Source organism: Rhincodon typus, chromosome 2, assembly GCF_021869965.1.
Source record: "Rhincodon typus isolate 14 chromosome 2, sRhiTyp1.1, whole genome shotgun sequence".
Classification (NCBI taxonomy): domain Eukaryota; kingdom Metazoa; phylum Chordata; class Chondrichthyes; order Orectolobiformes; family Rhincodontidae; genus Rhincodon; species Rhincodon typus.
In genome coordinates this window covers 129,233,044-129,251,633 of record NC_063333.1, presented here as the reverse complement: position 1 = coordinate 129,251,633, position 18,590 = coordinate 129,233,044, and the positions used below count along the sequence as shown (strand labels likewise).

At 41.6% G+C, this 18,590-nt stretch overlaps 1 protein-coding gene across 1 annotated transcript in view; it reads left to right on the top strand.

The window, feature by feature from the left end:
• The window catches only part of LOC109910930 (collagen alpha-3(VI) chain), a 102,760-nt gene that overhangs the window by 56,602 nt on the left and 27,568 nt on the right, over positions 1-18,590 (top strand). The window contains exons 10-15 of the mRNA XM_048608981.1: positions 936-1,505; positions 5,493-5,851; positions 9,465-9,543; positions 11,046-11,191; positions 12,344-12,436; positions 16,045-16,098. Of these exons, the coding sequence (XP_048464938.1) occupies positions 936-1,505; positions 5,493-5,851; positions 9,465-9,543; positions 11,046-11,191; positions 12,344-12,436; positions 16,045-16,098 (1,301 nt within the window). The remainder of the gene's footprint in view (positions 1-935; positions 1,506-5,492; positions 5,852-9,464; positions 9,544-11,045; positions 11,192-12,343; positions 12,437-16,044; positions 16,099-18,590) is intronic.

The window sequence follows — 18,590 nt, the reverse complement described above, 5'->3', positions numbered from 1 at the left end:
GGGACCTGCCTTTTTTCCCTACCGCATTAGAAGTTGTGTTATTCTGTGTCAAGAAAATAAAAACATGACTCCTTACTGGTGACATGTCCTTTTGTACAGCTCTGCTGCTCTCAATCATAGTTATAGCTTACTGATCATTACCATCTACCTGCTATTGTGACAAAACTGCCCAGGGTGAAACTGATTGGATCATTACCCAGGCCAGTGCTATTCAGCTCACCATAGCTGAATGTTATTTGCTTTTGTGTCTCTATGTTTGCTCTCCTACTCTCTCAACAGACAGGTGTTGGACATTCTCTGTTTGTGTTATAGAAACATAGAAGCATAGAAAATAGGAAAAGGAGGAGGCCATTCGGCCCTTTGATCCTGCTCTGCCATACATCACGATCTTGGCTGATCGTCCAACTCAATGGCCTAATCCTGCTTCCTCCCTATAACCTTTGATCCTATTCGCCTCAAGTGCTATATCTAGTCGCCTTTTGAATGCATTCAATATTTTGGCGTCAACTACTTCCTGTGGTAATGAATTCCACAGGCTCACCACTCTTTGGGTGAAGAAATGTCTCTGAAGGGTGCAGTGGTAGTGTCCATATCTCTGGGCCAAAGGCCCAGGTTCAGGTCCCACTTGTTCTGGAGGTGTGTTATAACGTCTCTGAATAGGTTGCTTCAAATGTATATATCATACTGAAGCCATTAGGCAGATCAGAAAGTTAAGAGATGGAGAATGAACACACCTTCCAAGCATTTAAAAAGCAGGCACTATATATCAGGCCACATTACTATGCAACACACCACTGTAAATTGTGGAGATTGTATTCCAAAAGTTGACAATAAATACCTTGAACATGAGCACCTCCACAAGGGAGAAGATTAGGGGAAGAGAGAAGTGTGCTAATTTGTATAAATCTTTAATTGGATATGTTTTCTTTCAATAGAATGTGATCTTCAACAGGCAGACATTGTCTTTTTAGTAGATGGATCTGAGAGCATAATGGCTGAAGACTTCAGTTACATTAAATCTTTCATGAAAAGCATGGTTAGCTTTTTCAGTATTGTCCCCAGCATGTTCCAGTTTGGTCTGGCTCAGTTCAGTACGTCGTTTCGAAAAGAATTTGACCTGAAGGATTTCCCAGACAAAAAGACATTGATGGCTGAAATTGAAAAAATGGTTCAACTGAATCAAGGAACTCGGATTGGACCAGCACTGATGAACGTGACCAGGCTGTTCACGAGAGAGGCAGGTAGTCGGAAAGCTTCGAATGTGCCCCAGTTCCTGGTGGTGATCACTGATGGAAGGTCGAAAGAGAGTGTGATGGGCCCAGCTGATAATCTGAGGGACAATGGGATTGAAATTTTGACTGTAGGGGTAGGGCAGGCAGATCTGAAACAGCTTCTCCAAATCTCTGGGTCACGAGACAGGATCTATTTTGTTGACAGCTTTCGAGATTTGGGCAAGATTAAACAAAGGATTGTCCGCAGCCTTTGTGAGGATCAGCCAGGAGCAGGTGAGTGAAGAATTTCTTTGCACTCTTCTTCAGTTGGCCAGTGCTTTTATTGCACTTTGTATTGGTAACCAGACTAAAGAAATGTATCTCTTCCAGTTTCCAGATGCAGTAATTTAAAGATGACGAATGCAATTTAGCTGGGTACGATAGTATTGAGGTTATGCTACTGATCTGATGATGCAATAAACCTGTGATTGCACACCATGGTGGCAGTTGGGAATTAGCAATCAATTCCAAAAATGTTAATATGGTCTTAGTAAAAGTAACCATGAAGCTGTCAGATTGTTGTAAACATCCAAATGGTTCATTAATGTCCTTTAGGGAAGGAAAATTACTGTCCTTAATTAGTCTGACCTGCATTGTTACAGCTGGGTGAAGAGGGATAAACTTGCTGAAGTCTTTTTAACCACCTCCATTAGGCACAACAAAGAGTTTTAATTATTTCTGGCGTGCAGCTGTATCATACTTCAAGTATAAGTATATTACTGGATGACCTGAATAACAGAGGGAGCTGATCACAAGGTTTACTTCGTGACAGACAATGGAATTTTATTTCGGACTAACCCCGAGAAAAATGAGACATCAAACACACATAAAAACAAAGGTATAACATTTTAAGAAGGGTGACTGCCTAGAATAAAAAGGAAGATCCCAAATTTATTTTTTCTATTCATTTGTGGGATGTGGGTGTCGCTGGCTGGCCAGCATTTCTTGCCCATCCCTAGTTGCCCTTGAGAAGGTGGTGGTGAGCTGCTTTCTCGAACTGCTGCAGTCCACCTGCTGTAGATTGACGCACAATGTTATTACGGAGAGAATTCCAGGATTTTGACCCAGTGGCAGTGAAGGAACGGTGATATATTTCCAAGTCAGGATGGTGAGTGGCTTGGAGGGGAACTTGGAGGTGGTGGTGTTCCCATATGTCTGCTGCCCTTGTCCTTCTAGATGGGAGTGCTTGTGAGTTTGGAAGGTGTTGTCTGAGGATCTTTGGTGAGTTTCTGCAGTGCATCTTGTGGATAGTACACACTGCTGCTACTGAGTGCCGGTGGGGGAGGGTGTGAATGCTTGTGGATGTAGTGCCAATCTAGGGGGCTGCTTTGTCCTGGATGGTGTCAAGCTTCCTGAGTGTTGTTGGGGATGCACTCATCCAGGCAAGTAGGGAGTATTCCATCACACTCCTGACTTGTGCCTTGTAAATGGTGGACAGGATTTGAGGAGTCAGGAGGTGAGTTACTCGCTGCAGTATTCCTAGCATCTGGCCTATTTTTGTAGCCACTGTGTTTAAGTGGTGACTTCAGTTGAGTTTGGTCAATGATAACACTCAGGATGTTGATATTGGGGGATTTAGTGATGGTAACACCATTGAATATCAAGGGGTGGTAGTTAGATTGTCTCTTACTGGTGATGGTCACAGCCTGGCATTTGTGTGGCGCGAATGTCACTTGCCATTTGTCAGCCCAATTTAGAATGTCTTTGAGGTGTTTGGATTAATTTGAGACCACATTGTTTAATTGATAGTATGTATCTTCAGTGTTTGCAAAATTACATATCTTTTGCGTTCTCGGTGAATGGATGTTTCTTCAATTTGCGGCTTGGGTGCTGTCTTCAAGAGGCTGACAGAAACATTTTTTTTCTGTCTGTTTTAAAAACAATTGTCTCAAATACAGAGATAACAAGGTGTAGAGCTGGATGAACACAGCAGGCCAAGCAGCATCAGAAGAGCAGGAAAGCTGACGTTTCGAGCCTAGACCCTTCTTCAGAAAGTTCCTTTGTGTATTCCCGTTTCTGGCTTCATTGCTTTTCGCAAGCTGGATAATCTGCAGGTGAATTTCATCCCAATACATGAAACTTCCTGAAATATGCAAGTCGACAGGAGATACACATCTGATTGACTGGTTTTAATTATTTTGGTGAAATATTAATTTCTGTTCGTCCTGGGTCTTGTTTATTAATGGTTGAATGAATTAGCTCAACCTGTGGTCAGGGGGCCTCTGCAGCCACCTTAAACAGTGTTTTCACTTTTTAACATCATTTTAATCCAGACAGTGTCCCAGCTATTACAGACTGGATGAAGTTGAAAGTTCATTTTTATCACCACTATCTCAGAATGGTTGATTCTTAGATACCATATGAAGTAGCCTAGATTTCCTCGAGCTGTATACTTTGGGAACTTGTATTTTTACATTCTTATTTTCAAATTGCTCCATGGATTCAGCCCTGCCTACATCTGGAATCTCCTCTAGCGTCATAATCATTAAGTAAGTAGGGAAGTTACATTGTAGCTGTGCAGTGCTTTAGTAAGACCATACCTGAAGAACCCCTGGCAATTCCCAATCCTCTCTCACTTCCATAACATTTGTCACCTCCTCTAGGTCCTTTCCAACAATATTCACCTGTATCTCACCCCCAACACCAATTAACTAGCCCCTAGCCTTGACATTGCATCACTCCCTTTCACCCCCACAGGCAATGCTCACCCCTATCTCACCTCTGACAATGATTACCCCTCCTTCAGCCCCAAACATTGCTCATTTCCCCCTCACCCCCATCAATCCATGTTAAAAGTTAGCTACATATAGAGCCTGGGCCTCCTCCAGTGCCACAATGATACCACATGCAAACTGGAGGAGCAACATCCTATATTCCGCCTCGGGAGCCTACAGCCTGATGGCCTAAACATGGAATTCACCAGTTTTAAAATCTCACACTTCTCCCTCTCATCTCCACCTCCTTGGCCTGACATAACTTGTCCATCTTCTCTCCCAGCTATCCACCCCACCCATCCCACTGACCAATCCCCACCACTTCCTACCTGCACTTACCTATCACTATCCCACCTACATTCCCCAGCCCCACTCCTCCTCTCTCTATTTATTTCCCAGCTCCCTTCCCCCTCCCCATTTCTGAAGAAGGGTCCTGACCCGAAACGTCAACTTTCCTGCTCCACTGATGCTGCTTGGCCTGCTGTGTTTCTTCAGCTCCACATGGTGTTGTCTCTGACTCGAGCATCTGCAGTTCTTGCTATCTCTAATATAGAGCATGCCTGCCTGGAAATGGCCATTTCATCATGAATCATATACTAGCCTGGGCAGCGGGAAGCTGACATCAGAATTGTAAACCTCCTGCAAAAGTATTGGAGGTAGGTGAACACAAGGAGTCACAAGTGCTCAAATCACAGGGTCCCGAAGGAGAAAAGTGGCTTAAGTTGTATCCTTTACTATCTACAAGATGCACTGCAGAAATGCATCAAAGATCCTTATACAGCACCTTCCAAACCTATGACCACTTCCATCTCGAAGGACAGTTGCAGCAGACACATGGCAACGTTATTCCTGGCAAGTTTCCTTCCAAGCAAAACATCATCCTGACTTGGAAATATATCGCCGCTCTTTTAGTGTCTCTGGGTCAAATCCTGGAATTCCCTTCCTAATGGTATTATAGTTCTATCTACACCAAATGGAAGTGCAATGATTGAGGAAGGTTGCTCATCAGCACCTTGTCAAGAGGAATTAGGAATAGAGAATGAACGCTGGCCCAACTAGCAATGCCTATATCCCATGAGTAAATAAAAAGAAAATTGTCCCTTCCATATCAGAAGATAGAAGCCAGCTAAAATAAAACACTGGCTTGGCCAGCAATGACATAACCTGAGAAGGAATGAAAGGAAAATCATAGTTTCTGCTTCCTAACCCATCCCTAGCTCTAGAGATCACTTTTGGTGAATGGAAAGCTATTTTAACAAAGGGAATGTTCAGGGAGTAGGAAATGGGAGAATATTGTGACAGTTCAGCTTTGTATCTGGGATCTGGGGAGGATAATTCCATTGCTTGCCTATAGTTGTGATACAAAGGACCATTGTACATCATTTGGTCTTACAGCATTCTTACAATGTACAACCCACTTGCTATTATTGTCAAAGTAGAAACAAGGATGATGTGAGAGCTACCAATTTTACTGTCACAATTAGACAAGCTCCTTCTTTTTTTTCAGGATGTACCATTGATGTTGCTGTGGGAGTTGACCTTCCCAGTCAAGCACGCTTCTCAAATGCACTAGGTAGTCAGCTGAACCTGCAGATGCAGCAACTGGACAGCTTAATCCAAAGAATGACAGATTTGCACAACATCAGCTGCATAGCAGGTCACAGTTTCAATGTCCGGGCAGGATTTCACATCACCGATAGAGTCGGAAGAATACGCTTTGAATCAGACTTCGAAAGCTATAATTTAGATGTCTTAAGAAATGCGAGATCATTTCTGCTGTCAGCGATGGACCAGATCAGTTTGACTGCTGATTATTTGTTGTCGTTTGCGAACAAATTTGAGCGGGAGTCGGGTAAAAATGTGAAGGTAAAAATTTGATTCAGGAGAAAGGATGAATATCTATGTGAGATTATCTGTTTTTGGGGAAAGTGGGAAGCAGATGTGGGATGTTAGCAAAGCTTCTGACCACTTTTACTGCTGCGTTACTCATAACTCTCATGTCCTTCTTTTTGCATAGTCCCTATCCATTTCTCCAATATTTCGTCCATTGGAAACTACTAAACCGTTTCCCAATGTAACATTTGAAAATTAATGTGGTCCCTGATGCCAACGGTATACTTTGTAAAATTGAAATTATTTCAAATACTTAGATTTCAGCCAGATTCTCCATGTTCTCTGGCTGAATACTCTTAAACCACTCTCATGCTGTGTGGTGACCCCTGCTGAACACTGATCCCTATAAAGATGATGGTCATGCATTTGCCCTGCTGCATATTGCCCCATATAAAGATGGCATCCATACATGTACCCTGAAGCATAAAGATAGTGGTTGTTAACCTGGGCCTGTACCCGGTAGAAGCTTTGCAGTTGTCAGTTTGCAAAAGTGAGATAAGCAGCTTGTCATTCAGGCTTTTGGGGCCTGTACAATCTCTTTGGAATCTCCTTGTTCTCCACTGGGTCCTTCCCCTTCCCCTCTGCTCCTAGTTGGGAGAAGATCTAGAAAATAGCACGACCAGTGCAGATACCACTGGTTCATGGTGATGGAGTTCATGACCCCATCTACTGCTTCTGCAACCCCGATGATGATTGCAAAGGTCAAGGACAGTAGTGGGAAGTTGTGCGTGGAGTCCGAAGAGATAGGAGAGGTGCTAAATGAATATTTTTCGTCAGTATTCACGCAGGAAAAAGACAATGTAGTCGAGGAGAATACTGAGATACAGGCTATTAGACTAGACGGGATTGAGGTTCATAAGGAGGAGGTGTTAGCAATTCTGGAAGGTGTGAAAATAGATAAGTCCCCTGGGCCGGATGGGATTTATCCTAGGATTCTCTGGGAAGCTAGAGAGGAGATTGCAGAGCCTTTGGCTTTGATCTTTATGTCGTCATTGTCTTCAGGAATAGTGCCAGAAGACTGGAGACTAGCAAATGTTGTCCCCTTGTTCAAGAAGGGGAGTAGAGACAACCCTGGTAATTATAGATCAGTGAGCCTTACTTCGGTTGTGGGTAAAGTGTTGGAAAGGATTATAAGAGATAGGATTTATAATCATCTAGAAAGGAATAATTTGATTAGGGATAGTCAACACGGTTTTGTGAAGGGTAGGTCGTGCCTCACAAACCTTATTGAGTTCTTCGAGAAGGTGACCAAACAGGTGGATGAGGGTAAAGCGGTTGATGTGGTGTATTTGGATTTCAGTAAAGCGTTTGATAAGGTTCCCCACGGTAGGCTATTGCAGAAAATACGGAGGCATGGGATTGAGGGTGATTTAGCGGTTTGGATCAGAAATTGGCTAGCTGTAAGAAGACAGAGGGTGGTGGTTGATGGGAAATGTTCATCCTGGAGTTCAGTTACTAGTGGTGTACCTCAAGGATCTGTTTTGGGGCCACTGCTGTTTGTCATTTTTATAAATGACCTGGATGAGGGCATAGAAGGATGGGTTAGTAAATTTGCGGATGACACCAAAGTCGGTGGAGTTGTGGATAGTGCAGAAGGATGCTGTAGGTTACAGAGGGACATAGATAAGCTGCAGAGCTGGGCTGAGAGGTGGCAAATGGAGTTTAATGTGGAAAAGTGTGAGGTGATTCACTTTGGAAGGAGTAACAGGAATACAGAGTACTGGGCTAATGGTAAGATTCTTGGTAGTGTGGATGAGCAGAGAGATCTCGGTGTCCATGTTCATAGATCACGGAAAGTTGCCACCCAGGTTGATAGCGTTGTTAAGAAGGCGTACAGTATGTTAGGTTTTATTGGTAGAGGGATTGAGTTTCGGAGCCATGAGGTCATGTTGCAGCTGTACAAAACTCTGGTGCGGCCGCACTTGGAGTATTGCGTACAGTTCTGGTCACCGCATTATAGGAAGGATGTGGAAGCATTGGAAAGGGTGCAGAGGAGATTTACCAGGATGTTGCCTCGTATGGAGGGAAGGTCTTATGAGGAAAGGCTGAGGGTTTTGAGGCTGTTTTCGTTAGAGAGAAGAAGGTTAAGAGGTGACTTGATAGAGACATACAAGATGATCAGAGGATTAGATAGGGTGGACAGTGGGAGCCTTTTTCCTCGGATGGTGATGGCTAGCACGAGGGGACATAGCTTTAAATTGAGGGGTGATAGATATAGGACAGATGTCAGAGGTAGGTTCTTTACTCAGAGAGTAGTAAGGGCGTGGAATGCCCTGCCTGCAAAAATAGTAGACTCGCCCACTTTAAGGGCATTTAAATGGTCATTGGATAAACATATGGATGATAATGGAATAGTTTAGGTTAGATGGGCTTCAGATTGGTTTTCACAGGTCGGCGCAACATCGAGGGCCGAAGGGCCTGTACTGCGCTGTAATGTTCTATGTTCCAACTCAAATTTTGGGAAGTGCTGATCTACAGCAATCGTTTTATCCATATTTCCATGAATGACTAAATCTGGTTGCCAAGTCTATAAAATTAGGATTTCTAACTCCTGGATATTTCTATCTTTTACAATGTACCTTTAGATCCTTAACAACTCATTAAAGTCATGTGCCAATTGAAAACTGACAGGATGTGCCATCATCCTTTAATTTTTTTACCAATATTCACCTCGCACACTCTACATCAACTGCACTTGAATTTTTAGCAGAGATTCTAATCATTAATGGACAATGAGTAAGATTTTATTTCATTCTGATACTTATCATGTGATATCACCACAATCAATTCTAGGCTAACACTCTGATGGGATCTATCAGGAGTTGCTCTCGGGATACAATAATACCGTATCTAGCTAAAATGCAGATCATGATGAAGTAATTGCAGCTAATTTACATTGAATTCCAGCTTCTTATAGTGAAATGGATGTGCTGTCACCACCAAACTTCAAGGAAGAAGAACCTTTACATTCCTTCAACTTGCTGAGTTTCTCCAGCATTCTCTGTGTTTTAAAATTTTAACAAATCTGCTTGACATATTTTTGAAGCGCAGGTGATATCTAATCATCCTCAGTTAAAAGAATCAATGATAAACATATCCATCGCAGGAGCAAACTGTCTTGTGACCAGTATAATTTGTTCAGATTGATCCTTAACTTCCATTGTCTTCATTATGTTTAGGACTCTACCTTTTAGCTTTAAGAAGTTCAATGCATAATGATACCTTAACTTCCACATAAAGCACCTATTTACTGTTCCTTGGGAAAATCCTGGGATTCATTCATTCATTATTTCTGTGCTAATTTTGACTTGTGCCATATTAACCAAATATGATAATGGTGCATTTACCTTCCTTTTGCCTGTATTTAATCCTTCCAGTACATTATTATCTGGACTAATTCAAAACCTAATTTTTTGTGGCAATATGTCTTATTAGTTCTATAAGTCTATTTTACTTTGTCCGCTATTGCTAGTGCTATATGAAACCCTACTTGGCATTCAGTTATCACAGACTATCCCCAGTGAAAACAACAGAATATTCCAATCCGTCCCTTCTAATATTTTTACAACTCTCTCTCTCTTTCCAGGTGATAGTGATGTTTACGAACGGAGTAGCGGACAGCATGAATAGACTTAAGGAAGCGTCAAACAGACTCCGGCTTAATGGTAAGTAACAGAGGTTTATCTGTGAGCGTGTTTTCAAAACACTGAGGCATACTGATTGTATTGACTGTTGGCGCTGAACAATAACAAATGACTTTGACAAAGTATCCCAAGGAAAACATTTTTCAACAATAAAATGGTTTTATTAAGGTAAGTCATAACAGGGTTTTGGATGCTGCATATGAAGCAAAGATAATATATCTTGTCCTGCTTGAACGCACCACCAGCATTTAAGGTGAACTTCAGTATCCTTTATGAAACATTTGTATTTAAAGTTGAACTGGCTGAGCTCCATTGACATAGTTTGATCTTCCCTTTTATGACTGGCATAGCAATAACAAGATTGCAAAGATATTTATGCTGTCTGTGGCTTAGCAAGATAATTAAAGGATATAAATTAATCAAGTGCAATTAATTAGAAACTTTATGTTCACAGCAGTCTTTCTTTGCATGTATAATTTATATTTATTGATTTGTTGGCTTGCATTAGCCTATGAGATAACAGTGAAAATGCATTAGAGGGGAAAGTGTACAATTAGTGTAAGAATGAACCCCCGAGATAAGCATTCAGGAATTGCATTTTCTATTGGGTTTTGGCAACTGCATCTGCAACAGATGTTAATTTCTCTTTTTGATATGATATTGGATATTCTCCTTCAGTTTTCATAAAAATATGGGACATTTAGAACAAAGAGATTCCACTGTTGTAATCAAAACAAAGTTATAAGAAACATTTGTGTCCATTTCCGTCTTCGTGACAAGATTTTAACAAACAATTTGCTGAATGCTCAAAGATTCTATTTCTTTCATTTCTGTCTTATGCAAGGCCACGCTTTCAATGACAGAAAAACACTTGAGATTTTAATAATGAGTTTCTTGAAAGATTGCACCTTCTGGAATGTTTGCGTTCATGCTTCTTTTGGTTTTGTCACATTCTGAAGGAAATGGAGAATTTTTTTTAAGTAGTTACAATTGGAAAAGAACTAATTCATGCTGCTTTTGACTGCCAACCTAAGTAGAATCCTGTGACTATAGGATATTTAAGCTGGGCAAGAAACTAAGTCTTCCCATATAGAAAAGGTGCATATCCCTACAGGGAAGAAGAGTGTGGTGAGAAGGAAAAAGAGTGGTGGACCCCATCCAGAATGTTGCCCATATCTTAACTGGGAATAAAGAACAGAGGAGAAATCTGTCAACAGAATACCTGGGTTGAAGGATAGGCAAAACTTAATAAATCAATCTGACAATGCAATTTTGAAGGCAGTACGTATAAAAAGCAGAACTTCATTGCAATGCATTCTGCAATTGCCAATAGATACATTTTTGCTGCGGAAAAATTATGAACGGGCAGAATATTTGGCTCGTATCAAATGCCCATTAATTGCTAGAACCCAACATGCGGATGAGTCCTTAAGTCATTCCACATTGGGACCACACTGATTAATGATATGATCAATGGAGACACATTTTAACATTGGGCAATCAATATTTAATCTTCCAACCAGGTGTCAATGCACTAATCACAGTTGCTCTGGAAAACACTGCAAATGTTGATGAGCTTCATGAACTGGATTTTGGCAGAGGATTTGGCTACAACCGCAAACTAGCCATTGGAATGCATGATATCGGGGGTGTATTGCACACTGAGATTGTAAGTAACTCTGAAAGAAAATGTAAATCAGCAGAAAGCTTCAGGATAAAGCTAATTTCAAAGAACAATCCATTGATTCAGTTATTTGTTGTTTTCTAAATTGACCTCATTTAGACATTTGAATGATGATGAGTGAATTCGTTGACAAAGGTATTACTAGTTACTGTGCAGCAAAATGCATAATTAGTTCAATATGTGGGTGCTCATAGGATGTTAAGACATATAGCCAAGAGCTTAAATTTGGAGACCTAGCTCTTCAAAAATAGATATCACTTATATCGTCTAAATTATGAACAGAATTTTTTAGCTCCTCACTTGGGGCTTTGGAGTCCACGAGATATCTCTGGATGGCTTTCCCACTACCCACCTGCTTGCCACCAACCTGTCCACAAGTTTGCTTGGAACAGGTGAGGTCTAGCACCAGAGCTTCCTCCTTGCCAGCCTCAATATTGAGGGACGAAGTCAAGGAAAGGACTCATTGTATCCTGTTTTCAAATCTACCCTTTATTCTGGGAAACCATATAAATAATCTAAACTACTTATGAAATCAACAGTCAACATCTCATCTCCAACAAGAAACTCTGACAGTGGCCATCCATTGTTTCTTGCTTTCCCCATGTCCAAGTCTGACATATATTAGTTAAATATTGGCTATTCTTTGAACTGCAATAACTTGTAGTTTATTTACCAGCCTTCAAACCAGATGCTTCTATTAATTTACATAGAATCCCTACAGTGTGGAAACAGGCCCTTCAGCTAAGCAAGTCCATACTGACCTTCAGAACATCCCTCCCAGACCCACCAGTCTACACATCCCTCAGCACTATGGGCAATTTATTATGGCCAGTCCACCTAGCCTGCCCACACAGACACAGGGAGAAGTCCCCTGATGGTGGAATTGAACCAGTAGTGAGGCAGTAGTGCTAACCAATGAACTACTGTCTTGGGGGCTAGAACTGGATGCGATGTTTGGTATTCAGTTTGAAGGGAGCATGTGACAGTTCAAAGAAAACTCACTCATTGCGGTGCTTTATGAAGCTAATTGTTCCTCACCCTAAACAGACTCAAAAATAAGACAGGATAATATGTCAATCATTAAAAAAAAGTTGTTAAGCCATGATTAAACATTCTCAAAATTGTATGTTGTTCCAGGACACGGTTGCAGAAAGAGAATGCTGTGATATAATTTGCAAGTGTTTTGGACAAATGGGTAAACATGGACAACAAGGAGAGCAAGGAATTAAAGTAAGGCAAAATATAACTGTTACTGTTCGGAATAAGGCTTGTTAGAATGGTTCAGGTACAGTAGTGGTTATGCTGCTGGATTATTAATCAGAAAATACCATTCAAATCCCACCAGATAAATTCAGATTAAAATAAATATATAAATCAGTGACAATGACAACAGAGCTGTTAGAGTTTTGCAGAAATCCAGCTGGTTCATGAATGGCCTACTGGAAGCAAACCTGCCCTTGCAGCAGACTCAGTGGGCTGAATGGCCTCATTCTGTTACAATCATTTATGGTTTGTAAGAGATCTGCCCAGTAGTTGACTCTGACTGCATACCAAAGCAAAGTACAGCGGATGCTGGTGATCTGAAATAAAGACGAAGAATGCGTGAGAAACTCAGTGTGTCTGATGGCAACTATGGAGAGAGAAAAACAGAGTTATCGTTTCAAGTCCAGTAGAATCCATCTTACAATGTGTTGATTTGTAAATGCTATTTGAAGTGGCCTATTAAGCCACTTAGCTGATTAAGGGTAACTAGAGATGAACAATTAATATAGGCCTCATTCCAAGAACAAATTCAAAAAGATGTTTTAATTTAGCAGCACAAACTGCATGTATGTTTATATGATTTGAATACTTTGAGCAACAATGAGGAAATAAAAGTCTCTGCAGTGATTTTCTACAACAACAATTTTTAAGAATTTCCATTTGTCATTTAAAAAAACATTAAACCAATTTAATGACCTTTAATGTTGGTGAGAATGTTGTGATGGGATCTGAAGAGTTCTTTATAATTATGAGGCAATATTCTAATGGAATTCTATTGTAATTTTGTTGGGAATATGGGAGAGGGACCACACAAATAACTAGTACCTTGATATTCCAACTTTCAGCTTACAATAGAGTTTCCAGGTTGTCTTATAATGACTGTAACCTCAAATCAACCCAACTACATTTTAATGGCATGAGAGGAAGCCAGAGACAAGCACATAGCATGAGTCTTCTTCTGCCCTTTGTCTTCCAGTCACTGGGTGGATTATTGGTGAACAAGACCGAACTGTCAAATGGTGGGATGCACCAGAACTTTAGGGTTATATTCAAGAAAAACAATTTGGCTCACTTGCAAATTGGAATGATAATGAACTCTTTAGAGTTGTACAGCACAGAAACACACCCTTCAGTCCAACTCATCCATGCTGACCAGATATCCTAACCTAAATTAATCCCATTTGCTAGCATTCGGCCCATCTCCCTCTAAATGCTTCCTATTCATATACCCATCCAGATGTCTTTTAAATTTTGTTATTGTACCAGCCTCCATCACTTTCTCTGGCAGGTCATTCTATACATGCACCACCATCTACATGAAAATGTTACCCCTTTTAAATCTTTCCTCTCTCATCTTAAACTTATGCCCTCTAGTTTTGGACTCCCCCCACCCTAGGAAAAAGACCTTGGCTATTCACCCTGACCATGCCCCTCACGATCTTATAAACCTCTATAAGGTCACCCTTTAGCCTCCGATGCTCCAGGGAAAACAACCCCAGTCTATTGAGCCTCTCCAAACCCTCAAACCCTGGCAACAATCTTTTCTACACCTTTTCAAGTTTCACAATAGCTTTTCTATAGCAGGGAGACCAGAATTGAATGCAATGTTCCAAAATTTTCCATCAGCTCCAGCACTGAAAAAAATCCTCAAAAAAAGGAATACCTTTTACAGCCATGATTCTCTCCCGTCCACCATTTTGGGCTTCCTTCTTTCTTGGGGAAATAGGGAGGGGAATGGATGTTGGGGGCAATTGATGGAAGAGGGGAGGTGTGGTACTGACGGATGAAATTGCTACTCCATTCTGGATCCTGCAGCCTGTTTGATAGTTTACAGTTCCTATAATGGCAGGAGGAGACAGTAGTTGTGTAAATGAAGAGAACTGCCTCTTGACCCCATTAATTTTGACTGGACTGCTAAGAGGACTTCTGTGGGTGCCTCGCCATGCTGACACTGGGACAAAGTCTCCACTGTCACTGCATGATGAAATTAGAAAACATTTCTCATCAATCTAGTGGAACAGTGAGTTTGCCAGTAAGTTTCTGTGCTTATGTTAGGTCTGTGCTAATTTTGCTGACCTCAGCCAAGCACTAATAAGAATCTCCAAAATTAATTACATAACCATGAATTATAAAAAAAACTGGATTTCTGATGCTACACAGAAACCAAAGCTGAGAGTTGCCTATGCATGAAAAATGAATCGTATCACGATTGAGATTGACTCTCATACGCCATGCGATGAAATGGTACCTCAGCTCCCTGTAATTAATAGCCTCTTTGGTGAGAATCAGAAGATGCCTGATATCCGTGGAACCTTACACTAGCATAGAACCATCAAGGTCTTCAGGGGAGGACAGGAGAGAGCATTGGTGGGAGATAAGTTAGAAAGTTAGGAAAACCTGTCTCCAATTGTTTTTCTGCTTTTTTCCTCAAAGACCCAAAATGGAGACATTAGGTCCCCACTCGTAAAACCTCCTCCATTGGCAGACTTAGACTGTGAAGACTGCAATTCAACCGATCATTTTACCCTGACATAGAGGCGGCTAGCAGGAGTGTCTGCTCCTGAACCTACCACCTTGGTCAAAGTATTGCTGATCAGTTTGATCATCAGAATGTTACTGATGGAACATCAACATATCAGGGATTGATGGGCTATGAGGAATGAAGACGTGCTGTCAACTGTCCATTTTTAGTCATCGTATCATTGACAGTTCTTGAAGGCCTTATTGTTTCCCTTTGTGAGTGGGCTGATCTTTCCCCAATAAGTAGAGGAGGGGCCAGGGAGTACACTCCAGGCCATGACACCTATGTGGGACTACACTGAGGGGACTTTCATACCTTGTTATGTCTTATAAACAAGCCTCTGATTGTAATATAAGCTACGAATGAGTAAACAGCCTACTACTGGCCACTGATATCAGGGCAACAAAAGCATCCACCCCAATAATGTTACCATAGCAACAACCAGCAGCAGAGGATCCACCAACTCTTATTGACTTGCTGAGCTGTCCACCACACTCCTGGTAGAATCGCTTTGGGTGTGCTGCTTGGGGAGCAGAAATGTGGCTCTAAAGTGCCTGAGGCAATTTGTCAAATGGAATATTTTGCTGGACAGAGACGTGGGGAAGACACCCAATTTTCTTCTTTGTTTTGTGAGCTGGGGATTTTGAGGACAATTGCAGGGTCCCGTCTTTCAGCTTGGCAGGAACTCAGTTAGCACCACACTCAGTCCTTGTTATCTACGAGGGATAAGGACACGGACTCACCATGGACAAAATAAAATGTGGATACAACTCCTGTGTATTGTGAAGGACCTTGTAGTGTTTGCTGAGGCAGAGCAGACCCCACCTTGAATTTTCCCCAATCTTAAGACTATGAGTGGCAAACCAACAGACAACATGAACAAAGTGTATTCAAAACCAAGGATTGAACTTGAATCCTTCCTGGCGTCTGGGTTATTGATCGTACCAATGAGTTCAAATATGTATTGAAATTAATTGATGAACCTAATAGTGAAAAGTTCCGCACTGAACCTATGCTTGTTGGTTTACGATTTATACAACTGGTATTATTTCAGGGGATCTCAGGACCACTGGGAGCATTGGGTTACGCGGGCGAAGATGGAGGTATGGTAAGTTGACAAGCTGAGATTATTTATTGAGGTGAATAATGTTTTGCACTGAAATGAGAAAAAAAACTCTGGGCTTCCTTAAGCAAAAACAGGGTCTAGGCCTGAAACGTCAGCCTTCCTGCTGCTCTGATGTTGTTTGGCCTGCTGTGTTCATCCAGCTCTGCACCTTGTTATCTGGGATTATTGTTGATTGAGTCAACAAAATTTTGGGCTCTGGACAAAATGAGTGTATGGTGTCAGAAATGGCATCAAACTAACCATCTTTAAAAGACTTGAGATGTCTTACAATTTGGTGCAGATTGCCAAATTCCATACAGAAAAGAGACACTTTGGAGAAGAGACACAGGGTGGCATGGTGGCTCAGTAGTTAGCACTGCTGCTTCACAGCGCCAGGGACCCGGGTTTGATTCCACCCACAGGTGTCAGTCTGGTGTTTGCAGTTTCTCCCTGTGTCTACATGGTTTTCTGTGGAGTGCTCTGGTTTCCTCCCACAATCCAAAGGTGTGCACGTCAATTGGTGGATTGGCCATGCCAAATTGTCCCTTAGTGTCCAGGGATGTGTAGATTAGGTGGATGAACCATGGTAATTGTATGTTTATGGGGTTAGGATGGGAGGTTGGGATGCTGTTCTGAGGTTGGTGCAGACTCGATGGGCTGAATGGCCTCTTTCTGCACTGTAATGGATTGAATTTGGTTCGACCGACATGGATCTCTCCGTCAGCTGAAGAACTATTGGGAGCCACTTATCACTTCTGTGCAGGAGGCCCAATGGAATTTGTGCACTCAAGCATTTAACTGGCTAACCTTGGGAAACCTGACTCTGTTACAGCTGCTGTAGGGTGTATAGGCTGCCTCCCATGGCTGCTAGCCAGTCAGCGGTTGGCAGCTCTCCATGCCTGGTCATGTCACTGGGAGCAGAGGCTGCTACCAGCAAAGCTCTGAGGATCAATTTTGGATCCCTGGAGAGAGGAGCAGGATGAGGGTGACATGGGGAGAGGGTCATTGATGAGCAGGGATTCTAACGCAATGGCAGGGGCATGATTTTCAGTAGCCCCCTCAATCATCCTAATGCTGGGTTCTTAATCAAGGACTAGTGCCTTCAATAAGGGAACCACCTTATGAGGCTGCAGCCAATTTTAACACAGTTTGCTGGGCAGCCTTCAGGAACTACAGGAGACCTGCTTGAGTCACAATAAACCCTTTAGCCAATAATAACTGCAATGAGCTCAGGGATAACAGGCTTTAAATTGCTAAATGATTAACCTAATTGGCAGATAATTGCACAAAATGGAGCATTAGGACTGATGATTGGTCTGATTATAAAAAATGACAGAGAATGACTGAAGGCTTAATCAAGAGTAAAAACAAAGAATATGACAGCAAGCTAGCTAGCAATGTAAAATAAATAGGAAGAATTTCTATAGGTATCTAAAAAGAAGTGTAAATAAAGTGATGGTTCTCTAGAGGATGAGAATGGAGTGTTAACAGTAGATAATAAGGAAATAGATGAAAGGAACATATTTTTTACTTCTGACTGTACTATTGTAGTGATTGAAATGAGTTTGGCCACTTGGATCTCATTGAGTATAAGTTCCCTGATTGGGGGCTGTTAATCAGGGCCAATCAGGGAGTCCTGGCTGACAGATGGAAACAGGAGTCTCGGGGATTCTTCTCATTGTAGGGGCTGGCTCTGAGCTAGCTGGTCACAATCCATGTACTGTGTGCGTGTAAATAAAGGGTGACGTGCTGAGGGGATACCAGCATCCGTGGAGTTATTTCAACTGTAATGGATAGAAAAATACTCTCAGTATTAGCTTTAAATCAGGAGTTGAAAGGGGGAAAGTAACTTGTTGAAATTATAGTCAGCAAGACCATGGTACCAAGCAAACAGATGGAGATGGCTACTGGCAAGTCTCCAGGTCCAGATGAACCTCATCATGGGGTCTTAAAAGACACTGCTAAATAGGTACAAAATGTGATGTCGCTAATATTAAAACACTCGCTACGCTTGATCAGACTGGAAATCAGTAAATATAACCCTTGTATTCAAAATGGGAGGGAGTCAAAATGTATAGGCCAGTTAGCTTGACATCTGTTATGGGGGTGTTCAAGTTGATCATTAAGGGGGTTATAGTTAGGCACATGGAAAAACTCAACACAATCAGGAAGAGTCAATATGGTTTTGTAAAAGGCAAATCAATTTATTCAATTTATTGGAGGTCCTTCAAGGATAAGGAAGAGCCTGTTGATGTACTGAACTTTGAATTTCCAGAATTTGAATTTAAACAAGGTGCCATATGAAAGGCTATCGCAAAAGTAAAAGCATATGGTATTGGGGTCCATATTAGTATGGTTAGAAGATGGACTGGCTGGTCATTTTTCTCATTGGCAAGTTGTGAAGAGAGGTGTCTTACAGGATTCTGTGCCAGGGTTTTAACATTTTACAATTTATATCAATGTCTTAGATGAGAGGATTGAGGAGTATTTTGGTT